Source organism: Penicillium argentinense (assembly GCF_028826775.1).
Source record: "Penicillium argentinense strain IBT 30761 chromosome Unknown utg000010l_segment0_segment0, whole genome shotgun sequence".
In the NCBI taxonomy this organism is placed as follows: Eukaryota; Fungi; Ascomycota; class Eurotiomycetes; order Eurotiales; family Aspergillaceae; genus Penicillium; species Penicillium argentinense.
The window spans coordinates 3,187,945-3,214,882 of NW_026622669.1; the positions used below are offsets into that span (position 1 = coordinate 3,187,945).

At 53.1% G+C, this 26,938-nt stretch overlaps 4 protein-coding genes across 4 annotated transcripts; 2 read left to right on the top strand and 2 right to left on the bottom strand.

The window, feature by feature from the left end:
• Positions 1-650: 650 nt before the first annotated feature.
• N7532_010869 (uncharacterized protein) lies at positions 651-5,707 on the top strand (the record flags this gene model as incomplete). Its single annotated transcript, XM_056623360.1, is given in 4 exon segments — positions 651-2,344; positions 2,409-3,081; positions 3,096-5,015; positions 5,078-5,707. 4 exon segments carry the CDS (start codon positions 651-653, stop codon positions 5,705-5,707), a joined length of 4,917 nt encoding a protein of 1,638 aa, XP_056470776.1.
• A 5,148-nt stretch (positions 5,708-10,855) lies between these two features.
• flbD (putative MYB family conidiophore development protein FlbD) lies at positions 10,856-11,803 on the bottom strand (the record flags this gene model as incomplete). The annotated part of the gene is made up of 1 exon (XM_056623361.1): positions 10,856-11,803. One exon carries the CDS (start codon positions 11,801-11,803, stop codon positions 10,856-10,858), a length of 948 nt encoding a protein of 315 aa, XP_056470777.1.
• Positions 11,804-19,205: 7,402 nt separating this feature from the next.
• N7532_010871 (putative glycosyl hydrolase) lies at positions 19,206-21,248 on the bottom strand (the record flags this gene model as incomplete). Its single annotated transcript, XM_056623362.1, has 2 exons — positions 19,206-20,311; positions 20,366-21,248. The coding sequence occupies 2 exons, from the start codon at positions 21,246-21,248 to the stop codon at positions 19,206-19,208; spliced, it is 1,989 nt and encodes a 662-aa protein (XP_056470778.1).
• Positions 21,249-22,547: 1,299 nt separating this feature from the next.
• N7532_010872 (NCBP3 domain-containing protein) lies at positions 22,548-23,928 on the top strand (the record flags this gene model as incomplete). Its single annotated transcript, XM_056623363.1, has 2 exons — positions 22,548-22,670; positions 22,753-23,928. The coding sequence occupies 2 exons, from the start codon at positions 22,548-22,550 to the stop codon at positions 23,926-23,928; spliced, it is 1,299 nt and encodes a 432-aa protein (XP_056470779.1).
• Positions 23,929-26,938: the final 3,010 nt, after the last annotated feature.

The window sequence follows — 26,938 nt, forward strand, 5'->3', positions numbered from 1 at the left end:
CAAATCACATTCAGGAAGAAAAAAAAAGTGGCCGCGACGATCCCGCCTTCCCCCACTCGGCTTGGCTGGAGTGCCTCTCTGGAGCTGCTGCTGGCGGCGGTAATGTATGACTCTGCCCTTTCCCACCCTTCGCAACACTCCTTCAACCACGCAACCCCCTCGGCCAAGGCCCTGTCGTCTCGACTCTCCTTCTCTTCCTCGTCGCCCCGCTCCTTCGCTCGACGTCGCCGTGTGCAAATTACTGCCGAGATCACCTGCATTTCATTGGCCCACTCGTCTCGGACACCAGCAGATCGCGAGCTGGAGGTGCCCCTTCTCCCTTGCATGTGCGGCGGAAGATCGAAACTCAGCTGCTTCCAAGCTGTCCTTTACCCTTATCACCCCGAGGCTGTTCATCGCGGGGACACCCAAGACGCCCCTTTTCGATGACGAGACTGTGAGCCGGGTGTGCACGCCTTGCTCCACCATCATCGCGCGGGACCTGGAAAACCCATGATGAGGTGTCGGAAACGCTACAAGGAGGATGCTTGTTGAATACTCATGAGCTTGAACGGACCGTGTGTTGATTCTCACTCTTTCTCCCTCGCCGTTTCTCTTCCTCGGTCGTTCTCGACCAGGAGACCGACCCGTAGTGGTCGAACGTCGTGAAGATGTTTCCGACCGTCGCGCAGTTGCCTTCGGTCCAGCCTCACCTCCACTATCCCAACCATGATGCCTTCAACCAACCGCACGACCTGAATGACCCCACTTTATCTACTCGCAACGACCCCTCGAAGCCACCTCATAACATCAACTCATCCTTACGAACGTGCCTCCCGCTCCCGCACCCCGTTCAACGCCTCGACTCCCGCGACGCTTCGAGGTCGAGCTCGACGACGGCGGCCGGCGAACACGCATTACGAAGGAAAACTCCAAACGGAACGCTGGCGGCGGGTTATGACGGGACTCCTGGGGATAGCACGATCCAACCGGCGAACAAACACCTCCTGATCTCTCCGATGGAGTCGGGCCAGTTTCTTTCCGCGCAAGCAGGGTTGCATCCAGATGCATGGCCCCAGCCGAATTTGGGCCAGTCCGTATCCAAGCAGATGAACTTCCCACCAGTCTTCAAAAACGACGGAACCAATAATGCCATGGCCCCCGGTGAAGTGGTTCAAGACGCGAATGGTACGAGCTGGGTTCGCCCGGTCAACTACCCGCCAGGCATCGACTCGGTCCTCAACCAAAGCCTCCCCTTACAAGCGTCTCAACGATTCCTTCTACACAATGGCGCCTATGTACCGACTGTTCTGCCTGCAACCCTGCAGCAATGTGTTGGACCGACCGCCTCCGCCGGCACTGGCCCATTTGGCCCATACTGGCCGGATGGTGTTTACATTCCCTATCGCCCAGCTGCGTTTCGTGATGCGCGGTTTGGCTCCCCCACACCGACGGGATCGCCCTTCTTCGAGACTAACCGCTCGGTTTTCCCTCAACCAATTCAACCTGGCAGCCGCGCGGACTCAGGATTCTCATGGAACCAATCTGCCGCCGGCATGCCCCCTCAAGATCCTTTGATGAAAACACATTTCCCTCCTCGTCACTCTGATCAATTGCCCTATCATGCTCGCGTCAATAGGCCAGTTTCGGGGTACTCTCCGAACCCGCTCCATAACGAACCCATGACCTGGGCAGGCCGAAATCCGGGACCTGGGTTCCAACCTCAAGGTCCACCGACCACGGTCAATGTGGAATTCAAGGAAAAAATATTATCATGGGCGCATGGTGTCTATGTCGATTTACTAGCAACTATCCACCAAGCTCGTCGCAACAGCATATCCAACGGCGGAGTTGACGGTCAGAATCAACGATTTTTGAAACCAAGCATTTATCCCAAACCGCCGCGACAGCCGGGACTTGACTTTTCTCATAGTAACGTTGCCGATGTCCCTCGCCACAACAGTTACCCGGCGAGCCAACATGACCTGCGACGGCAGAAGCTCGTTGCTTTGCCGAACCCGAGAATGACCGACGGCTCCTCTGCATCTCTTGGTCTAGGTAGTGTTCACGGGCGACGCCCGTCGCTGAATCAATTCTCCCAACATAGAGGTTCCGACGCACAGATGCGTGACGCCGGACGTTTTTCAGGTGCAACCACTGCCCCCCGGTTTTCCGGGACTATTTTCAATGAAGGCTCTCCCGTGGCCAACGCAGTGTCTGCACTCGAAATGTTGTCCCACCTTTGCATGGAAAGCCACTGGGAGTGGATCGATGGGATACTTCTCGGTGGTTGCCTGGCGTATGGCCTTGGGGATTACCACAAAGCTATGCGATGGTACTCGCGAATCATCGGACGTGACGCAGCGTAAGTAAGACTCGATGCCCGATTTTTGACGTGTATGTCACTAACCTTGAAATGTCATTTGTAGACACGTGGAGGCCATCTCAAACCTCGCGGCAACCCTACTGGCTCTGGACCGACGAGAAGAGGCACTTCAAAATTGGCTACGCGCTGTGAAACTCCGCCCTAGTTTCTTTGAGGCAGTCGAGCATTTGATTGGCCTTTTATGCAGTAGTCAACGTGGCAAGGAGGCTGTCAATATTATCGATTTTGTTCAGACCTCACTGCGTCACCCTAAGGATGGAGATTGCTTCAAAACCGATGAGAACGCCAGCGAACCAGAAAGCGATGCCGAAAGCAATGTGTCCGATCTCGGCCTGTATGAAAAAACATCCTTTGATTATGAGGATGACATGAGACGTGTACAAAACCTGAATTTGGGCTCGCCCGATGGCTCTCCTATCGGCTTTGCCACTAGTGGTTATGCTATCCCCGGATCTGACAATGGGAGAATGTTGGCTCTGGTTCATGCCAAGGGCAACATGCTCTACGCTCTGGGCGATAATAGCGGTGCCGCGGAAGCTTTCGAGGACGCCGTTTTGATCGCCGCAGGGAGAAGACGGCATGGTATTCAGGGTCTCATCAAGCAAATTTTCGCCGCCTTCACGCATGGACCCGGTTATCACCCGTCGGAACCTGATCCCAGCAGTTTCGACAGCGTTTTGTTGTATCCGGACAGAGCTCTTCAAACCTCCAAGCTTGTTTTCCAGACGAGCAATGGAACTCCCCGGGCTTGAAATTCGTGACCGAAGGCATTTCTCGGAATGCGGCAATCTCTACCACAAGTAATTCGCTGCTCTCGTTGGCAAAGATATACCAAGACGGCATGTCCACCTTGTCTTCGAAAACTCCGAGATCGGTACCAGGTGTGCGAGATATTCTGGCGCTCTATTACCTGTCGCTGTCTCTCCAGCCGAGCCCATCTACTGCTAATAATGTTGGTATTCTTCTCGCTGGGATTCAGAACAATCCTCCTGCAAGAGGGTTGGTGCGACCTAATGGAGAAAGTCAGCATCCCGAGATACCGGGCGTCATTCCTGGAAGTGGCATTTCCCTGGCATTGGCATATTACAACTATGGCTTGCATCTCGATTCTCGGCACGCTCATCTCTATACCAATCTGGGAAGTCTTTTGAAAGATATTGGACAACTTCAGGCCGCTATCAAGATGTATGAGCAGGCCGTTCAATGTGACGGCAATTTCGACATCGCTCTTGCCAACCTGGCCAATGCTGTTAAGGACGCTGGTCGAGTCAACGATGCAATTTCGTATTACAAGCGCGCTGTCACTGTGAATCCAGAATTCGCAGAGGCTGTCTGCGGATTAGCCAATGCCTTGAACTCCGTGTGTAACTGGCATGGCCGCGGTGGTATTGTCCATGGCCGCGGATTCCGTGATCGCTGGCACGTGGATGAGCAAGGCATGCTTCGCGACGCCCAAACCAATGATTCTGGCGCCGGCTGGGTCAAACGAGTCGTGGAGATCGTCGATCGACAGCTCAGGGAAGGAGAATACTGGGGCCGTGGCCTGTTGACACAGAGCACAGCAGAACAGTTGGTGGGCCAGTTGACTCCAGCATTGGATTCCGGCCGCTTCGCTTCGAGCCGACAAATGTCTCTTGCCAAAGTTCTTCGGTCGTGGGCCGGGCAAAAGTGGGAAGGGTCTCGTATTGTTCGACTTGTTGAACGGGCTATTCGATCAATCACGTGGCAATGGTATCAGGACCGATATGTCTATGGAAAGGACTATCCCTCCTCCAAGTACCGTCGGCCTCAACTTCCGGCCGCGCTCACCGCGCCAAATGCGCCAACGGTCCTTCCGTTTCACACCTTCACATGCCCTTTGTCCGCAAAACAAATCCGACAGATCTCACAACGCAATGGTTTGAGAATATCATGCTCGACTCTGCGACTGCCGTGGCTTCCGAGCACGGTATATCGGCCACCATCCCCTCCCAAACCGTATCTTCGGGTTGGTTATGTGTCGTCTGACTTTAACAATCACCCACTGGCGCATCTCATGCAATCGGTTTTCGGCCTACACGATCTCAACCGAGTCAAGGCGTACTGTTACGCCACCACTACTAGCGATAAATCCGTCCATCGGCAGCAGATCGAGAAAGAAGCACCGGTATTTCATGACGCCAGCGGGTGGCCGGTGGATCGACTGGTCCAGCAAATTGTCGACGACGGAATCCACATCCTGATCAACTTGAACGGCTATACCCGCGGAGCCCGCAACGAAGTCTTCGCCGCCCGACCTGCCCCGATCCACATGTCCTTCATGGGCTTTGCCGGCACACTCGGCGCAGAATGGTGTGATTACATCCTCGCTGATCAGCTTTCGATTCCTCCTGAAACCCTGAGTCCTGGGCGGCGGATGACTCGCATCGAGGATCGTATGCTCGACGGCGACAATGGTGAAGATCTCGAGGACTGGGTCTATGGTGAAAAGATCGTATTCACTCGCAACACATTTTTCTGCTGTGACCACCGACAGAGCGCTCCAGATGCTGGAGAACGACTTGGAACATGGGATGACGAGCAGATTCGTCGCTGGAAGATGCGCAAAGAGCTCTTTCCCAAGCTTAGCGACGACACCATCATTCTGGGTAATTTCAATCAGTTATACAAGGTACGCAAATCTTGATCGACTAACTGCAATTCTTTTCATCCACTGACCAACTTTCTGAGTAGATTGAGCCAACTACATTCCGGACATGGCTGCGTATTTTGTCGCGAATTCCCAATGCTGTGCTCTGGTTGCTGCGATTCCCGGAGTTGGGCGAACAAAACCTTCGAGAAACAGCCAAGGCGTGGGCCGGTGAGGAGACAGCCTCGCGGATCATCTTTACGGATGTTGCACCGAAAAACACACACATTGCACGAGCCAAGGTGCTGGATTTGTTCCTGGACACGCCGGAGTGCAACGCGCACACGACAGCCACTGATGTTCTGTGGAGCGGAACTCCACTACTCACGTTCCCTCGTTACAAGTACAAGATGTGCTCGCGCATGGCTAGCAGTATCTTGAGCAGTGCTCTCCCAAGCTCCGAAGATGGCCTGCGGGCCCGTGAGGAGCTGATCGCCTCGTCAGACGATGATTATGAGGCCAAAGCTGTCCGGCTCTGCTTGGACCTACAGTACCACCGAGGCGGCGAAGGCCGGGCCACCGGGCGCCTAGCAGACATTCGGCAGATGCTGTTCCTACGACGATACACGAACAAGCTCTTTGACACGGCGCGCTGGGTGCGTGACCTCGAAGACGCTTACGAAGCGGTATGGGCGCAATGGGTGAAAGGTGAAGAAGGCGATATCTGGTTATGATGTGCACAGCGAAATATACCCCTTGAGCGTGATTTATTTCTGTTTCATTTTGTCTTTTTTTAATGTTATCTCTATTTATCTTATTTCACTTGAAGATCAGGCTTCTTTCTACCTTCACGATTTCCATCTGGATTTTTATCATTCACTTTACCTTTCATCTCTTCACTCTCCACTATGCAGAGCTTCTTATTCTTATTCTTTACTTGTTCATTTGGGACTCTACATCTGGTGTTAAATTGATGTATTCATATTGGGATCATGAAATCGCGCAGGAGTTTTTCTTGTCTGCTTACATAGAATGTTTTCATTATCGCTTTGTAGCCGAGAATACGTCGCTCTCGCTCTGGCGCACATAGCCAGCTAGTCCCAGCACGATTAGGGTACCTTTGTAGGTGTATTTATCTCTTCCTAAATATGGATATTGTATCTCCGGTCGGTATTTCCTAGATAGAACTTACTCCTCAAGATAGCAGTAACATATACGAAAAGTTATGGCGACCAAAGCCCACTTCCAATTCAGTAGGGCTTGATGCTTGAATTATACCTCCACTTGACCGCCCTACATAAAAGTCATCAATACTGTCGCCCAAGCAGTCTTCTGAACGGTCAGCTGAACCGTCATCTGAATATTCACCTACCTGGTAATATCGCCACTTCCAATCTTGAAAGGCCGATGAAGCTTCAACAAGTGTTATGGATATGAAACTTTTTTATAGTTCTAGTAATTTTTCGTCTGTCAGTATTGGATCAGCCAGGAATGGAAAATAGGGTATCATCACTTGTGACCATGGGCGAACAAAGGAAAGTGAGCTCTGGCCACTATAACCTGCCGTAATTCTGTGCCATGTCAGGCGCCGAGACCACAAATTCAGCTTCGTTGGGCTAGGGTTCATCTATTTCCAGCGGCTACGGATGACCGACTAGCAGGTATTGACTGGGTCCTGGCAAAAGTCTACTTAGTGTTGTCGACATCCGGACAACACGAAAATTGCTGCCAGCCAACCTCCTTCAGGCCAAGGCCTAGTGAGTTCCAAATACCGAGTCCTGCCAACGCACCCAAAGAAGCAACTGGAAGGTCGTCAAGATGATTGTCACCGCTAGAATCGATAAAACGACATACTAGTCCAGAAGCAGGACGGTACGCCGGCTCAAAAACGACGCCGAAGGGGATGACGAGGAGGAAGATGGACCAAGATCTAGAAGAGCCTTGGTGGAAGCCATTCCCCATACTGCAACCAAGGAACCTTCCTGTTCCAGTGCGGAGATCAGTCGTTAGTTAGTTTCGGGGAGGTTTCAAGGCCTAAAGAAGCAGCAAAATGCGAAGGCCGATCATTGACAGTCATCCACTGCAGCCCCACCGCCCGAACGCTTCATTCCGATCCGACAAACCTAAATATCAAATCGCAATTATTTCTTTTTCGTGTCTGCGCTCCTTCGGTCAGGCAGCCCAGAACCTGGCAATCCAACCCCGAGTCCTATTCTTTGCCGCGAGCCCACTTTTTCCTTGTTGAATGCCAGCTGGGAGCTCCGAGTGTCGATCAGGCCAATAGAGCCCCTACTTGGTTCGTATGCACCAATTATTATTCCGTTCCCACGGCACTCCGTATATATCAAGTAGACATTTATAGAGTGGGTGCGTAACAAAGAATCCAGACTGGCAGGTCACGTATGGCACGGAAATCCCTGAATGATCCCAGTTCAGGATCCATGGTAGCTGAGTTCAGCCCAGCTCCTCAGTGCTCCGTCCGAAGCACTAGTGGCACCGTCCCATTGAGGAAAATGCTGGCTTTGGCACCTGGACGACCCACGATCCGGGACGGGCACGGTCGGGGAGAAGCTCAAATTCGAGCAACGGTTTTGCCTTTGACTTCGCCCCGACAGGCGGGTACCTATGTGCGCTAGGCCGAAGCGGGGGTTAGCACAGATTCGACCGAGATCCTCCGTAGGCCAATGAGCGAGCCGGGTATGGCGACTCCGCTGGGCTAGGTACTGCTAGGTTGTCCACTAGCAGAGGAAGGTGAGGAGAGCTGGGGTGGGACGGTGTTTGAAATTGTCTGGTATCTGATTTATTGTGTGCTCCATCTTCCCAATCTAGTTCCCTACAGAGCCATCCTCATATTACAGTACTGAGATGCGCAATGCGATCTGTTGTGTACGGTTGACACGGTGCACATATGCTTCATACTATAACATACTAACACTATAGTTGTACTAGTAAATTAGTAGTACTAGCAGTACTACCATATCCACAGGTGCTACCGCATAACGGAAAATGGTGAAGGTACGGGCGGGTGCCGTTAGCCCTAACTCGCGTCATCCGCGGGGTAAGGAATATTGATCGAGGATCAAATAGCGTGATGAATGATTTCATCTCGTGATTGTCCGGTACCCTGGAAAGATCGAACGCAAGAACAACCGTGGACAGGAGACAGGCACCTCCATCTCCTCAATAATGGGTGCGCGTGCGTCAAGGTTCCCAGCTCGGGCGAGAGTAGGCGTCGATCGCAGGATCCGGTGGATTGGGCCAACGGGTGAGTCTAGTATCGTACGGTATTTTATGCAGCACTATGTATGACCATACAGTACGTGGCAGATTCCAGAGAGTGTGTACCCTACCTCGGGAAGTAATTTGAAGGCCCTCAGTATTGGGGTAGTTCAATATTTACCATCTCGTCAAAGCATGGAACGAGATCCCCTGATCCTTCGGTGGTGGTTCCGTGGTTCGCCCGACGGTGATCCTATTTCAAACCCCAAGGTTCCTGGATACGGAATACGAGCCCCAGTTGTACAGGATTACTCGTACAGCGTACAGAGTCAACAATACCAGATCGCTCGGCACCGTTTGGCCGTCACCCGGACCGGGAGTTGGCCCTGGCAGCGAAGGAACTTCTAGTGGCCGCCAACAAACTCTGACTCGTAGGACAGGTTTCTTTCACCATTGCGCTGGGCTTGACCAGGATGCAAAACCTGGAAATGAAGTCGCGCACTTCCTCGGGTTTCTTTGTTCCAGTCTCCAGGGATTTGCCAGAGGGATTCCTTTTGTTATTCCTCCCCATCCCGCGACGCTGGATCGGGATTCCCCTGTACCGCGGGGTATCCTTCGTAATTCCCTGTATGCCGCGTGTAATCGATTACCGGAGAATTTACGCCATTTCAAATTCCAAATCTTTGTTCGCTTGAACCGATCTGCCTGGTACTATTGATTGCTGTGCCTCCGGTGATCAGCAGGACGGGGCCGTTAGCTACGCTGATTCGATCTGCCGCACCTCGCCCATCACAAGTCAAGACACAGGGCGGTTTCCTGGTTCGGAAGTCGCAAAAAGCTGATGGCTGGCTGATGAGTTCAGAAGGCTCAGCTGAGTTGCGATGCACAGGGCAATCGTGTGTGTATGTGTGTGTGTGCTTCAAGATGCAAGAGTGGTGGGAGTAGTCGTCGTCGTCGTCGTCGACGCCAGCTCGCTTACCATGCGCCAGCACGCCATCCCGATGCTACGATGCTGCGATGCCTCGGCTATCTCCGTCTTGGGCATACATGCTCGACCTGGAGACATTACTACGTAAATACCCCGTACTTCTGTAGCCGACGCACAGCATACAGACAGATCGAGGTCGCAGGTAAATGGGGACGGCTTCACAGTGGATCATGCCCCCTCCATGCACGGCACAAAGTGGGAGGGCTAAAAAGAAAGTGGAGAAAGCACTCCCCTCCTCTCCCAGCCACCGACGGACTTAATCCTTCGTCCCTGGCTGGCGAGTGTGGCGAAGGAACCAAGGGACAAAGAGCAGGAGCAAGACGACGCACACCCCTCGCCGGGGCAGCCGGAAAGCGAGGCGCTGCAGGCTGCACGAACACCCCGATGCCAAAGGCGAATCGAGCCCCGCCGTTCCTCCTGCCCAAGGTGACCAGTCCGATGGATGTATCCAGTCATTGGCTCTGGGTACTGGTCGGCGGGATGAGGGGCGAGACGAGGCGCCACTCAGACTCAGCGGGCCAGCGATCGCGGGCTCTTGGTTGGCGACAGGCCGGCTGGTCGTTGGGGCTGCTGCAGCCGCGGACGAACCTCTCCGTTAGCGTTTGTGCTGGTGGATGCCGATGCAAGTCAATTGGGCTTGTACTTCTTGTGTACTGTGCACTGTCGAGCCACTGTCGAGCCCGCTGTCGTCACAGTGCAGTCAGCGGACCCGCGCTCTGATTTGAAAAAGGCGCCGTGCAGGCCCCAGTGGGTCGTTGGGTCGTTCGCGAGCGTGGAAGAGAAATGTGGACAAGTACCTGATGACGACCCCTCATGGTGGTCTCATGGCCGGCCCTCCTTGCATGGCGGCCTCGTGAGCATTGTGAGTGGTGAGTGGCGCATTCCTCATCGCGACCCGGGCACCGTTGGCCAAGTGTTTCCTCGAGCGCGGCGGGACGGATGAGATCCCCATGTACAACTGTCACAGGACTTCCTCTACCCAGATTCGATCGCAGATAGTGTCCTCGCACATTAGTACACTACTAGCAGTAATGCACTGCAGTATGTAGTACATAGGTACCTTCTTGAGTATGTACCTACGTAGATGGGCTGCCTGATGTAAAACCCCAGGGTACAACTCCTGTATGGGTCCAGTGGATATGTCGGGGTTACTCCGAGGAAATGTCTCAAAATGATCCAGTTGAAACAACTGTTGATTCTTGATTGCGCGGGGGTATTATGCTAGTGATCCCAAAATCCGGGGAGGTCGGTCTCCCCTTTTCTGCAAGAAAAATTACTCCGAGGACGCCAGTCCCATGGCCGAAGAGAACCAAAGAGGATTCCAAAAAATAAAAAGAGCAAGCCCCAGTTACATCTCCCGCTGAACCGAAAGGAAAATATGGGGAAAAAACACCCAGAATTTTGAAGATCCGAACCATGGCAATACACATTAAAGGTACAAAGGAGAGTAGTGAAGAAAAAAGGAGGAAAATAACGAGCGTGGGGCTTTTGGCACATGTACAAAGTGCAGGATCCGGGTTCAGATCCGCGCGAGGAGGGGAATAGAAAGTAAAAAAAAAGGTATAGAACAAGAGAAGCAAAGATCAGATCAGAAGGTCGTACAATCGTAACAAAAGGAAGAGGATCTGCACTAGATGCCTCATAAGTTGCAAGGCGCTTCCTTGGAAAGGAAGCCCTAGTTGAGCAGGTTGTTGACGCCCATCCGGGTGTCACGCGCGGGTTCTGGCCTTGATTGCCATGGCTGAGGAACAGACTCGGTAGGCTGGTGCCACGAGGCCAGTGTAGTTTGGTGCTCCATCCAGCGCCGTTTCGACGCAAGGTCGGAGAGTGACTCGAGTGAGCGGACGGGGTAGCTTTGTGGCGAGTCGTCGACCACATGAACAGAGGCAACGCTGGGACGACGAACATCATATTGCACGCGCATGTCCACGGGGAGAGGGAGGAGCTGAGGAGAAGGAAGAGTGCGAGGAGATGAAGAGCAGACCGAGTTGTGGTCAGACACCATAGAAGGAGGTTCGGCGGAAGTAGCGTTGGAGGTCTCTGAGAAAGCGGGCGAAGTCAAGGGAGTCTCAATAGGTCGGTTGATAGAAGGCAAGGTATAGATGGGCGAGAGTTGGCGGGTGGTGGACATGGACTCCCGGCGGGAGTGCGAGAAGGCCTCCTCACTGCTCGACTCGGAGTCGGCCCATGGACGAGTGCTGAAGCGCGGGCGAGATGGACTGATTACCGATGCACGAACATATGGTGCTTCGATGCGGCCACTGAAGGTGCGCGAGATGGTGGGCGAAGAAAGGCCGCGGCGCTTGCGGTTCATGCTGCCATTCCACCAGTTCTTGACGGCATTGTCACTGCGGTTGCCGAGACGGCGGGCGATCTCAGCCCAGCGCTTGCCCATCTCGTTGACCATGCGTTCGATCATGAGGCCCTCATCTGCCGAAATGGGTTCCCGGTTCAAGGATGGCTTCAGGTTCTGGTGGAAACGTTCCCGACATTGCTTAGGCGAGCGGAAGTGCATGTGCTGGGAGATACGGACCCAGTTGTTGGGGCCTTGTTCGCGAACGAGTTGCAAGAGCAACTGGTCTTCTTCGGGGACCCAAGGTCCACGACGGTGAGAGGGAGCCATGGCGGGAGGAGTGGTGGGATGGGAGGACGTTGGGGTTGAAGTTGTGGGAGTTGTAAAGAGCCAGCCACGCAGCGCACGGCGAGAGTTATATCTGCACCCAGGGGGACGGGTCCAAGAAAAATGTCCAGCTCCACCCGCACACGCTATGGGAAGAAGATCACGATCCAAGATCTCGGAGCTGACAGTTCGGAACAATACTGCGGATACGTGGTACGGTACGGTATGGCCCACCGGGCAGTTTGGAGCTGAGCTGTATTACGTCCATATGCAGGCTCGTATACCCTCCCAAATAGGGGTCCCCTGGGGTATGAATGGGATTGCCCATTTTCGGGGATCTCGATTCTGCGACTGATTCCTACAGTCAATTAATTATAAGGTACTCCATAATTCAGCACCACCGCCAACACGTCATAGCCAGTCCTCTCGGAGCTATTCAAAGACCGAGCGGTCTTTGTCCCGGAGTGAAAGAATAAGAATTATTACCTTACGGTACCCTAAACCCAAAAGAATCATAAATGGAATAATTCATGAATTAATCATAAAAATAAAACCCCGAACAGTACGACCCGGGAATCCGGGCTGAGGAATACCGTAATGATCGGAGGGATCGACCCTGAGCCCCGTCGCTGGAATTCCAAATCATCGCCCGCGCTAAAACCAAGCTATTCAAAAAAAAAAAAAAAAAAAAAAAAAAAAGTCCGAGCTCGCAGAGTCCCAAAGCGCCGGTCTTGAAGAAGCAATATGCTGAAGAGTCGTGGAGGGCACCACCATCCCCCAAACGTGATCGAATTCATACAGACGTACTCTATAGTAAGATTTATAAGTACTAGTACACTAAGACTAAGTAGCTGCTCCTTGTAGTCGGCAGCCGAGGCAGATTCATTGTTTATTATGATGGGCGTAGTTCGGGCGGTAGCCATGGTAGCCTCCAGCGAGTTCCGTGGTCGCTGCCAATTGCAACCGCCCAACCTCCTCCTCCACTTCCCCCTGACAGACACACAGACTCAACCCACAGACAACCGTAGGAACGGTGCAGTGGAATCCCAAACGGGCCAGGGGCAGATCTAGCTTCCGACAAGTGACAAGCGAGAGGCGCGGTTAGGGTCATGATTCACCCCCAGTCTTCAGCCAGCCATGCACGACACGCTGCTGGATCGTCTCCGATCCATGTGCAATCGGCCATCTGGTCTTCACCATTGGTTCGATCGGCGGCTCCCTCGAGCTCCTTGGAAGCTCCACTCCCCATCCAACTTGGTGGGTCATGACGGTGGAGTTCGGATCGTGTGTTGACAAATTCCCTACACGCCGTTTCCTGAAGAAGGAACAATTGGAATCATCATCCAATACCCTCCCCGAAATAGGGGGTCACCACGAGACTTTATCCAAGCTGACAACGGCGACGCCGGTTCCCCAAAGGAGCTGAGCCTCGTCCACCCCGAGCATGTCCGAACGGTGCGGATGCTTGTGCCAGGAATGTGGATCGGCGGGAGAGCGTTGCACATCGACCCAGACACCGCACACCCCCTTTCCCCTTGGGTTCCTCCTTCGTCTGTGCCTTGCAGCGATCGAACTGATCGAGCTGCCCGAAACTGATCGAGCTGGCCGTTTCGGGCAGCTCGCCTCACGATGACTATAGTATATACATCCGCCTTGGCCGGTCGATGCTGTCGACGAGTTCTCGGACCCTAGGTACGCTGGGGTCTTCACATTCTTCGGCCACACTGCCAAAGAACTACACATTGCAACACTGCAACTCGCCCTTCGCTTATGCAAGTCTGTCCAGATGTACGTATTCCTCCCCCATCCTCCAACAACCAAAGGTTCCAAAAGTGCAGGGGCCACCTGCCACCTGTCACGGCTTGGGTCGATCCCTTGGTGTGACGTGATAGTGTACCATCTGAACGGAGTCCTACTCCCAAACCCCCCCCTCTTCCCTTCAAGGGGCCCATAGCGGTCGACGAGCAGATCGGAGATCGTCCACTCGGCTGCACGCTGCGCGCAATGGGCTGTCGAAACTGGCCCTTGGTAACCAATCTATTTCCCGTCTCTCTCCCACTATTCCCACTCTAACGCTTTGGGGTACCGGACTTTGGCGCTCACCCGATACATCACACATCGATCGGGGCTAAAGAGGGATCGCCCTGTCTGGTGGAATACCTGTTCGGGTCTCTTGCAGCTGGCCTTCCCCACTCTGTGGGAACCGTTGAAAAAAAAATGCCGTCACAAGCCACACCTTTTTTGCTTGTTTTACCGTATCTCCGCTCTGGACTCGCCTGTAACAAACGTAAAAATCGTTAGTGGCATACCCTCAGGTAATTTCTGGAATCCCCCTATCCGCATCGCCCATGGCCTTCGGATTGTGTCGCGACATGCACGAGCACGATCAGCGGTGATCCCTGCAGGCCGACAGGGATTTATCTCAAATACTTGCCGTGCTGTTGATTGGTGGGGAAGCGGCCGACAGGTCACATCTCGGGTAGACCCTAGTAAATGTTGCACCCCAGCATGATGGGTTGTGTGTTGACAATAGGCCTCGTTTTGTTTTTCCCAAGTATCTGGGATGTCCGATCGGTCCACACGAGGTTGATCTCGCATGGTGACGTTTCCTGCACTTCCCGGCGACGGGAATGACTTCATTTCGGACGACTTGGGCATGATTGGGTTCCTTATGCCAGCAAACCTAGATCTAAATCATCAAACAATAGTGGTTTCCATCCTCCATATTGGAAAAAAAAGGGGGGTTTGTAGCGATCCGACGGTTAGAACTTTGACTCCACTACAGCTTCTCTTTTCCTTCTCCTCCCCCCCGGTTTTATTCTTAGCTACTGATATGCCCCAGAATTAGTAGCCAGGCGTCTGGAATAGATTAAATGTCGACGACGGTCCGGGCTGTCGATATCCGCTGGGCCTATCCCTGCCTGAACGGGCCACAGACAATGACAAATACCTGGAGACCAATCGTAGGCACAGACAGTGGTTCATTGTGCCCCACCGGAGATGCCGTACAGGTGAATGGTGCCGGGGAGGGGAGGAGGAAGCGGTACGAGAGGGCATAAGTTGGAGAATAATGGGTTTCAGCCCACGAATGCGATTCACTGATAAATAAAGTAAAAAAGGATAATCATGGTAGAACAAGTTGCGGTACTGCTAAGTACAATGTACATGTCCCACCAAAGCGCAACCCCCGAAATAAAGATGGACCGAACGGCCTCGCATCCGCCACTGCTTCCTGACTGTCGGGCCTTCCACGCTGCACGGCAGGGGGCCGAGCGCGTCACGTGGAGGGCATGCCCTAGTCGCCAGTTTCCTCCTCCATCACCGTCCCCCATGTGCCAATCCAGGTTCAACTGCAGAACCCAGGCCCAAACACCAGTCCGGCTGCGGCGGAATCCTCAGGGATTTCAGGAGGATGAATCAGACGGTCTCTGTTTGACAATTTCAATATCAGAAGTCGTGGCCAGGGTTCAAACGGAAGCCGATGTTTTGAATTTGCCATCTCGGGCATCCTGGACAGCCCCCGGGCGCTTATTGGTCCACCGCTCTCGGGCTTTAGATTCGGGGACCACTTTGATGGTTCCCGATCGGTGGGGAACCGTTTGGCTTCGATCCTTAACGGGCGTGTGAAGGAGAAGGAGCTGGTGGTGGCCAGGGGGAGTGGTGGGGAAGGTGCATGGATCCACCCGTTGGAGCCGTTTTCCCGTCATCCTTCAAGTACAGAACCTACCTAGGTACATTGATCGCAGAGGTAAGCATACATACAATACCGAGTGTATTAAGTATAGGACATACATACATTGGGTTCGTGACTAGTGACTAGTGACATTGTATCTTCTCGCGAGGATTCCAGTTCTCTCTTGCCGACAGTGGAGTGTTACCAGAGAGCAGGTGAGCATCCTCACCAGCAGTTCGTCAGTCTGGACCTCGGCGATGGAGAATGGGCCAGCCGCCCCGCCTGCAAGCCGTCACCATGGCAGATGGTGACTGCTTACTGGTTCCCTCATGTTGGATGGGGGTGACAGCGGTCCCACGAACTGGTTCGCTCGCGCCCGTTCCCGCCTTGATCCCTTATGGCGCCCTGGTGTATTGCGGAGTGCGCCTAGTATCTCTACTAGAGGTGAAAAGGGGAAAAGGAGGGGGGCGACAAGGTTTGATCGGAAAAGATTCCCAATCTGACAGCCTCGACGGAGATGATGAGGAAAATAAAAATAAATAAAAAAAAGGTAAGAAAGAAAAAGAAAAGTCTGACAGGCGTGGACAAAAACAGCCCACCTTTGTCCACTCGCACCCACCAGCGGGACGGCAGGGCACGCTGGTTGCGCTCGTCCAGGAAATCCTGGCTGTCTATCACTGGGGTCCGGTCTTCTAGTAAGCTGCTAATGGTTCTCCCCCTGGGTCTCTCCACGCCGAGAGAACCAACCACATTGGCCACCCGCTGCCCAGCTCAACCCTATCTACCCGGTTGAAACTTAATCGGTCAAGTGCCCAACGAACTTCGAGCGCAAAGGTACCCATGACTTTGGTCAGGCGCACGGCGTCACTTCCGTCCCGGGCTTCCACGCCAAATCTCCCCTGGCCTTGTCCAGACTCCGTCATGTCGACGTGCAAGGTTTGGGTTCTTCGGGGCATTTGGCTTTTGCCAACGATCACCGTTGAGAAAGTAACTTGGTCCCGGGTTGCTTCCCGTTGGAAGTTGGGCCCACGCCACTGGCCCAGACTTTGACTTTCTCTTGCCGCCCGACTCCGTAGAATAGGGGGCTGACAAGGCAGAACTTTGCTTTCAAGGTCCAGAAGATGAAATTGAAATTAGAATTTGGAAAAAATAAAATAAAATACAATAAAAAATGTCGCCTGCAAAGGGGGCGTTGTGGATGACGGGCGAACTGATGGGCTGGGCCAAGTGGAGCAAGCAGCGGAGTAGACGGCAAATGTCATCGCAATTCCAGCCGGGCATTGTTTTTTTTCCCTTTCATTCTCGTCTTTGCTAAGGCTTTTCTTTGCCTTCCTTTTTTCTTTCTCCTTTTTTTTTTTTTTTTTTTTTTTGCTCCTTTCCTGTGACCAGTCAGGGATAAGAAGAAGGGTGACGGATACTTCCACAACCCTGTCATGGCTTCGCTCAGATAATTCAGAACTAAAAGCTTGATCAAACACGGTGCCAATCTCGACAGCAAATGCCACCTCGACTACAGCCTTGATAGCCTAATGGAACCTTCGTTCTATTTAGTGTACTGCCAGATTCGTTGTGCAGTCACTTATCACATATCTGGTCGGCTACCTGGTCATCTACCCAGCCACCTACATGATCACCTGTCTAGCTAGCTACTCTAGAGGATTATGTGCTATCACAATGTCAAATGGATGGACAGGCTGTACTGGATATGAAAGTCGATCCTTGACGATCGCCCCATTTGCGTCACGTACTGTAGGTGTGATGTTGAGCCGAGAGGAAAACATCAATCGAAGCTAGTCCCATCATCGAGCGTGCTCCGTCCTGACTCCAGTCCCGTTTGAGCCGCACCCCGGGGTCAAAACGGCAGGGGGTCTTACGGGGGACATGGGTCTGCATTGCCTCCTTGTAGAATAGCTACCGACCGAAAAGGTAGTACTGTCACGATATCGTTGTGTTGACCGTCAGGCCGAGCCTAATGTGTTGACGGCTCTCAGTCCGCGTGTAGATACGAGTCCGTTGCTGCTGGTACACGATACCAAATCCTCGGGTCTGCCGAGGCAAATATGGCCCAGAATAATTCGCATTGTTACTCCGATGTAATCGTTATCGTCTGGTTACCCGATCGGGTGTACTGCCCTTGTGATCGGTGTCGATGTTGTTTTCATCCGAATTTAAATTCGATGATAGAGTTATTGCCTAGGTAGTCTATGGATGTCGAACGGGATATATAGCTCACAACATCGAGCATCTCAACGCTTGGGCGGTCTAGAACATGAGATCCAACACACTACTCGTGAACAACCCCGCTGGAACTATCGGTCAAGATAATACCCGAATTAGCAGCTTTTAGAGAGAAGAACTAGGGCAGGCCACCACTCATGCGCCCCCAATGGGTGCTCGATCGGTTCAATGCTGTCCATCGACCGTGGCGTGTGCCCCATGCAAGCCACGCCAGTCAGATCGCTGTACAGCCGAACACGGCCAGCTGCCGTCCTCCACACGGAGACAGTGGCACGCCGTGGCAAGGTGACACCGCACATGGACCATGCCTTGCGACGAGGGGTGATTGACCAGGCGCGACTCGGCGTGCTCGTGGTGGGCGATTTCCCGGGAACGGCAACGGGACTGAGACAGCAGGGCGTTGATGCAAGGGATATAAGAAAAAGGTTGGGAGATCAGGAGATCAGTTGATGCAAGGTGGCCGTGGTTAGCCTTCGCGGGGACGTGCCATTATTGCTTTTTCCCCTTCTTTTTTGGCCTCGACTTTGGTCGTCCTGGAATGGTCGAAGGTGTAGGTTTGAGCGTGTTACACATTGTCTAGCTGTGGATCATATCGGATCGCTACCCGGGGACGACTTGCATTGTTTCCTTGTTTTCCACTCGAGGCGCCCAACTGGCTGTGTCTGTGGCCATTAATTGGCATCCGGCGTGTTCGATCACGGCTCCGGTCTGGATTCAAGACTTGTTGGCTTTGGCACATCACCCTCATACCGGGGCCATGGATCTCTCTGCAGCAGCATGTGGCATGCACTAAGGAACCTGCAACCCATGTCATGGAAAAGAGCAGGACAGCCAGGTGTTGGACTCGGGAGCTGGCATGTTTCAAACAATGCCCTCCTTGCAACTGGCCACACACAGTCCAGCGTCATAGATCGGCATGCTTGCTCGTGCAGTAATCCCCTCCATCCCACGCGCAGAAGAGGAGGCCCCTCGTTCGCGGCATGCACGACCGCTGGTGTCAAGTCGTGCCTGTTGGTTGACCCCCCTGATCGTCAAATCGATCCATAAGACCGCTTGCGTGGCTGCCAGCGCCCTGTCTAGCGCGGGCGTGATGTCTATGACCGAAGCTGGGCTGGTGATGGGCATGTCAGGAGTGTCTCAGCTCGGGTATGTGCTCTGATTTCATCGTTTGGAGGCGTGTCTCGCCTCCACACGGGGGTAAAATCGTGGTGAGGGCTTCTTCCCCCTCTCCCCCATAATGTGCTAAGCCGTGTGCTGTGTGTCTCGAAGCAGAGGTTGGGGTTGATGCATGGATTTCTTGAAAATCAGAGGTCTGTTCGCTGCATCTATCTAAACTCTGCGTTCCGACTAGTTGTATGTAATGGATTGCATGCATCTGACGAGGTATCCTGGATTACAGCTCCTGTATAACACGCATAAGCCTCCATACGGGCTGTTACAATGTCCATTCCGAGAAAAGAGGCAACAGATACCGGCTTGATTGGATCGATCTGCTCAGACACGGTAGAAGATAGGGATTGTCTCAATTGGGCAGTCGACCTCGACCGTCGTGGGACCTTTGTAGACACCCGGAACGCCACTGTGAGGAGGTTTGGTCTGCCCCCAGAGAGTCCAGAATGCTCCAGCGGGCAGATAGACGGTCACCTTCTGCAGTCCGGGGCTCAGGACCGGTGCAACTAGATACCGGGGCCCGAACATGTATGCCGTTTCCACTTCCCAGGCTTGCTTGTCCCCAGGAAATTCATAAAAGAGGGTCCGCATCACTGGCGTGCCTTTCTCATGGGCTTCTCTCATCAAAGATCGAATATACTCACGCAAGCCTTCGCGGATCCCGATGAACTTCTTGCAGATTTGGTATACCTCCTCACCATACGACCATATTTCATTGCCCGATCCACTAGCAGTCGGCTGTCCTTCGGGTTTTGGCTCACGATCGCCATGCAGTCGCATCACAGGACAGAATGCACCCCATTGGAACCACCGAGTGAACAGCTCACGGAACGCCGGGTCATCAGGGTTACCACCGTGGAATCCGCCGATATCAGTGGTCCACCAGGGAATACCGGCAAGGCCCATGTTGAGGCCCGCGGCTAATTGACTCCGGAACGAGCTCCACGACGACGCGATATCACCACTCCATACCAGTGCACCGTAGCGCTGGCTGCCTGCCCAAGCACACCGAAGCAAGTTGACGATATTGGTCTGGCCCTCTGCCTCCATCCCCTCATAAAAGCTGCGCGCATACTCTTTCGGAAAGATATTGCCAATCTGCAGATTGCTGCCGGCGTGGTAACGGTAAATATCGAAGTCGTAGATTGAATACTCCGGCTCGGCCTCATCGAGCCAGAATACCTTTATACCGTATTTATAGTAGTTCTCCTTGGCTCTGCTCCAGACAAATTTCCTTGCCTCTGGGTTGGTGGCATCAAAATGGGTGATGTCCCCATCACATTGCATTGCAATCCGCAGCCCGCGATCATGACGGATTAGAAGCCCACGCTCGAGCATTTCAGGATAATTTGTCGACTTTTTTTCAACTGTTGGCCAGATCGAGACCATAAGCTCAACCTTGAGCTCTTGCAGTTCCTTCAACATGGCAGCTGAATGTTGTCGTTAGCAACAAATGGGGAGATTTCGAGATACTATCAACTCACCTGGGTCAGGCCAGAACTCTGGATCAAAACTCCATTCGCCTTGATGCTTCCAGTGAAAAAAGTCAACAACAATCAAGTCCAATGGGACCTCTCGGCGTCGGTATTCACGAGCCACATTCAGCAATTGCTCCTGATTCCAATATCGCAACTTGCACTGCCAGAAACCAAGACCGTATTCAGGCATCATCGGGACAAAACCGGTCACCTTTGCATATGATTCTTCAATCTCAGCGGGTGTATCACCGGCAACAACCCAATAATCGAGGGCCCGTGTTGAATATGCCTCGAAGCTCATCACGTTCGTCCCGAGCATTGCGCGACCGATCCCGGGGTTATTCCACAAAAGGCCATATCCTCGAGACGAAACAGCAAACGGCACACTCGCTTGAGAGTTACGGTGTGCCAGCTCCAAATCCGTTCCTTTAAGGTTCAAATACGGCTGCTGGTACTGTCCCATCCCAAAGATCTTCTCTTTTGGATCCAATGATTCAAAACGCATGGTGAGATGATAATCTCCTCCAAGGATAGGCCGTAGCTCCCGTGCTTCTATCTCAAGAGCACTGCATTTAGGGTCGCGCGGATCTCTCCTGTGACGTGCATATTCTTCCAGAAGTTTGTTTCCACTCGAGTCGTAGATGATGACCTTGCCTCGCGGGGAGACAGTAGCTTTGATCTTGCCGTTCGTGATGCTAGCATCTTCGCCATTCGGAGTGTTGATGATAATCTGTGAGCTCTCTGGCTTTGATGCAAGGGCCCAGTCTTCGGCTGGCATGGAGGACTGCTTGGTTGCCCGCACACGTAACGCATTGTCGCCCCAGGGCTCGACCCAGAGAAGGTGGTCATCGAAGCGAAAGACAAGCTTTTCGTCCTCAAAGTAGAGCATGGCGGAGGCTGGTGTGATCTTGGTTGAGATTAGTCGCTTTGAGTTGAGATGGTCGGGTTCAGAGGAGAGGGGCTTGGGGACGAAAGAGGGGACACAGCCTCGCCCAGTTCAAAAGTCGGGACTCCGGTATGACGAGGAGGCGTCGCAGGCGCCCAGGATATCTGATGTTCTTTTCAGATCAGAAAAAAAGATGGATAACAGAAATTGAACTAATGGGGTTGTGGGAATGTCAAGCTTGAAGAGCTCAAGTTGGAAGGTGGGATGGAGGGGGATCCAAAATACTTCCCAGAGAAACACGGCCATACCCCCGCTTCACCGTACATGCTTTGAGGATGCTTTTACCATGGACCATGTAGGGATCTATCGGTCTCCAGAGATAGTTTGACCAGCTCTGATATTTCTGCAACAATCATCACGGGGACCGAAAATGGCGTTTTAGATCGGGCTTGTATTCCAAATCATGCATCAATGTGGTGTCGTCGTATGTGACTCTGCGGAGTACTACGTCAAGTCGGTAGTCTCCTCATTCAGTCGTCTGTGGAAAACCCTGGGATATACCTACCTATTTTGCGTAATGCTGGAGACGCCCGGTGAATTCAAGAGCAGTATCTCTTATATTGTCGCTAGGAGAAACGCTTGGTGAGATATCACATACCCCCGAAGACATGGGTTCAACCTCTGTTGATTTGGATTCTTGTCCTACCCTCGAGACAGTTGTTTCTTTTTTCTTTTCTTTTTTTTGTGTCATTGAAAACAACTATTTCATGAGACTCCAAGCACACACTGCATCTTTCATCTTAACACATTACCAGAATCGTACTGGCCTTCCTTACGCACAGCCACCCACAACGCACAGACGATATGTACTCCGACTAAGAGAAGCCATTTTGATGACCAGAATTTAACTCCAGAGCTAGATTGGATATGTTTTGAAAATGGTCGCCTGTTTTTAGCCCCAATGCAATAGTGATTGTTGACCTGGGCTACACCTGGAGCTGTGTCCAATAAGATACAGCAGAATAGATTAGACTGAAAGCCAGATGTTCATAAGACTGAGAAATGTATCTATCAATTCTCATTCAATGCTCATTTCATCACAATCCCAAAGCCGTCTGCGTCTCTTTGCTAGCTGAAGAATTCCGGTGGGTGTTCGACAGTCGGACGTTGTCGGCGGTGATCACGTTCCCCACACGCTAGTCCCGATTTGGCCGGGCCGACCGCAAACCGCAGGAAGCTCTTTTCTGCCTTGCATTGACTTCCCACTCGCCCAATTCGCCCCTCTTAACCCCTTCTCTCTCCATGGCTGACGTACATGCGAACGGGAAGCGCCCGGCCGACGCATCGATGGATATCGACATGGATATCGACCTGGGCCCGGAGCCCGGAATGGAGCCCTCGGCCGAGCTGGTTCAAGCTGCCAGTGTGAGCGCCCAGCCCCATTGCCCATGGCCAATGCATTGTGCCTTTGTTCGATTAATACTGATATACTGCTATTCTCAAAAAGCAACCTGCCATGCAAGTCGATATTGCCGATTCACTGGCCGAAGAGGCCGTGTATGAGAAAGTCCACGTGCGCGGCGTGGATGAATTGACCACCGACGATATCAGGCAATTCGCCCAGAGTCACTTTCAGCAGGAAGCGCCTGCGCGTATCGAATGGATCGACGATACCTCCGCGAACATCATATATTCCTCCGCCGATGCAGGGTTACAGGCGTTGGCGGCCTTGACACAGGCTGGCGAAGAAGGGGATACGTCTCCCCTCCCATCGCTACGTCTTCGGTCCGCGAGGCTTCTACCCACCCACCCCGATTCGGTCCTTCAGGTGCGGTCCGCGGTCAAGACGGACCGCAAGCAGCCGCGCGCCCACGAGAAAAGTCGCTTTTACCTGATGCATCCAGAACACGACCCGCGCGAACGACTGCGACAGGAGCTTTCGGACCGGAGGCGCGGGGATGAGGACAGCGAATACCGACGTCGTCGATTTGACGATCATGAACTGCGCCGGCGCAAGAATCGTGACCAAGACGACCTATTCAGCGCAAACATGTACGATGACAACCCTCAGAGCTACCACGACTCGGAACGCGACCGAGGTGGTCGGAAACGGCGCGGACCGCGAGAATTATTCCCTGACAGTGAGGGTTCTTCTGGGCGACTTCGAAACCGCAGTGCCTCGCCGGGCCGAGACACACTGGACGACGCAGACCATGTCGATCGCAGCAATGACCGCAGGCGGTTCCGCGAGCGCTCTCCTCGTCGAAGTAACCAGGGCCGAGAGCTTTTCCCAGAAAAGTCGGGTACTCGCGAATTGTTCCCCAATCAACCTTCCTCCAGTTTTCTAAAGAGGGAGACAAACAAAGTCAGCAACCACCGCCGCTCCGATGCTTTTGATGCTGCGGACGAGACACCTGACCTTCTCGGCCGGAGAATATCCGTCCCGCACGAGGGTAATGCCCGGAATCACAATGTGGAGCTCTTCCCAAGCTCAACAAAGGAGGACCAGGGTTTCGCATTGAGAGGAGGTCAAAGGGGGCTGTCGATTAAGGGTCGAGGCGCATCGGTTCGTGAACTATTCCCGGATAAGTTCAACAACGATAATGCTGGAAAGGAGTTGTTCGATGCACCGATCGAAGGCCGGGGAGGTCGTCGACGGAAAGCGGAGGATTTGTTTGGCTGAACTTTCACTCTCCGAGTGTGACATAACGTTTTCTCAATTACGCTGTCTTTCTCCACGATGTACGTACGGGTGATGAGTGAAACCGTGGATTCAAACTCAGGTGTTTTCGAGAACGGGACGATCGCCCCGACACGTATAATTGTAAGGTTGTAAGGCTGAGGTTGAGGTCCCGGGGGCGCCCGTGGAAAATGCATTTTTTTTCAAGACCCTGTATTACGCGATTGATGGCTTAGAAATCAAACGAGACCAATGGCCGTGGTTCGGTGCTCAAAAATGCTTCAAGCCCAAGAACCAATCCATGCCAAATAGATCAGGCCAACATTTCCAAGGTTGTGGACGTTTAATAGCATATGAACCTTGGGAAAGTGCATTCCAAACTTGCATATCAGAGTGATATCGTGTACTGGGCAATCCCCTCCTCTATTAAGACTGCAATGTACTAGATATTGTATTAATTTAATATACGGTGAAGCCATCCGTGGAAGTTTAAGTGATTGACGATAGTCATAGTACATTACCTAGGTAATGTATATTCCTACACGTGATGCTGACTTCGAAGCCAATGGTGAAGTGTATGTCCCACTGAGTAAAGAAAAAAAAATACCCTAATAGTCTTCCACTTCGCACGAATTAAGACCACCCAGAGTCAAGGCGTTGCGGGCTGTAATGGATCCCGTGCTATAAGACTATGATTTCTTGTAGAACAGAGTATTGATACTTCTTCCGAGGAACAGTGAAGAATGTCTAGGGCCTTGGCGCTGGATCCCTTGCCCTAACAGCATGACTGCTCTGGTGTTAATATGAATGGTCGCAAGACTCCCACGTCTCACCACAATTTACCAGAAACTAGCCTCAGGCCGTATCGGATAGTAATTAATCCAGATATATATCGAACAGCCGCATGAGACGTAGCCGTGGCTTCTGGGCCATGCCTCGAACAACCGCAGGATAACCCAGTCCGAGCTGGCATTGGGACTGATTGCACCATTACCACGCTAATTCGAGGTGCGATAGACTACTTCGGACAGAGAAATTTGTTTCTCCTCGTCCTTCACGCCGGCTTCAGCGATGTTTGACACGCATATTCGATTCCTGGTTACCCACTGCTCGCCGCTCATTCGCAGGTCAGATGGTCACCTGACGGACCCCCACGGGCGGGATTCTTGGCCCTCAGTTTCCTATTTCTATCGCAGTAATCGTTGGGTCTGGATTGCGATTTCAGGGGGTGGGCGGCCAAAAAAAAGGCACTATTACGAAGTCTCGCATTGGATTTGTGATGCGGACGGCATCTGCATTGAATGCGTTCTTGGACTCGGCTCTGCGTTCTTGGACTAGGGAAGTCCACTTTTCTCGCATACGCAGGTGTGCCCAGCGTTGCCTCGGATGGGCCACTGGCCAAGCCGTTTGGCGTGGAACTGTGCCGTCTTTGCAGAGTGCAGAAGAACTCAAGCACTTCCATGGTGAGAACGGGAAAGGACTGAGGCTCGTACGGTAGGGAATGGTGGACCGCGCTTGTCCATAGTTCCCGTCTCGACAGACGGCGGGTCCACCGCTGCAGTCGATATTGATGAAGTGCACAGCAACTGTGTACACCGTCTCTCACCCGAGCGTCGGTGCGGAGTTCACTAGTGTCTTCGGATGGGCATTGGTGTCAGCACTTGGCCTATTCGGACCACGTCGCCCATCCCACCACGTCAACGCCACCATGCAGCAAACCCTTCGCAGTACCCAAGAAAGAGGGGCTCGTGTAGAGAGTTTCCTTTTTTCTTTTTCCTTTCCTTTCCTTTTCTTTTTTGTTTTTACAACCTGCGTCAGGACTGGGACGGACGTCGAATGCGTCCCGGGGCGGGCAGCCTGTGCGATTGCTTTGTGTCTCCAGGGAGGAGGGGCCCTGTGCGGTGTGATTGGCGAGCAGAATGAGGCTGCTGCGGCCCTGCGGCTCTACCACGTCAGGGTGAGGCTGAGGGGGTGAAGAAACAGAACCCACACCCCTTTTCGGGGCCGAAACTGGGAAAGTTGGAACCGTCCCGCTAGCCCAGGTCGGCTGAAGAGTTTTGTCCTCCCCTCTCCTTTCCATCGGGCCCTCCAGGGAGCCTCCGCCCTCTGTCCTCCGTAGCCTCCCACTCCCCTGGGATGCTTGTTTGGTGCCCGTGGTCGTGCTTGTGGTCGTGGTCAAGATCTTGGTTATCGAGGACACGGCGCGGGCCGCATCTTGCCTGTTCAGCCCCCCTGAAACGCAACTGTTGCGTTGTCAATCCTTCAAGGCTGTCGTGCTGGGGAGGGGTCATCGTAGCCAATCCGGACGTGCTGAGGAGGGAGGCCAGTGGATCATCGAGCTGGTGGAGTGAGTCGTGCAGGTTCCCTTCCCGGGTTTAAGCCCCGTGGAGCGGGGACGGGCACTTCCACTCGCCCAGAACCCCGGCTGATGACTCCGAGAAGTGCGAAAATAACGGTGGAGCCTGCTGCGACTGTGCGACCACCAAATCCTCCGAGTTTGTGTGCTGCTGCGTCGAGGGCAGAGCAGACCAGGATGCCTGTAGAGCGTTGAGAAGTGAAGGGGATCAGCTGCACTTGTCAGCAGGAAGGTTGCGGGGAATTGCAAAGTCCGTCTGGGAGCCTCGATTCAGGCCCACCTTGAGGCACAACCCCCTCCCAGAGCCTCATTTCGCTCTTGGGCTCATTTTTCCTTTTCCCCTTCGTTTTCTCTTTTGGGCTCGCGCAGGATATTGATTCCACCCACACCCCCCCATCCTTCCCCCTTCTGGTCCCGTGTCGCTTCCGCCTCGAGCATTCGCGCTTAGCTCATTACTTTGTCCGCCCCCTCCTTTCGTCCTCCTCGCCTCTTCCTCTCCACGGTGATATCATTCGAGGGAATGGCGTTGGACATCCGCTGTTGAGCCTCATCTGTCCTTCTCTTTTCTGGAGCCTCACCCGGTACGTTAGCGTCCCTGCCTCCAGTCCATTCCCTGTCCCCAACCCCCATTTACATCCCCCAAAGCTCTGGACACTT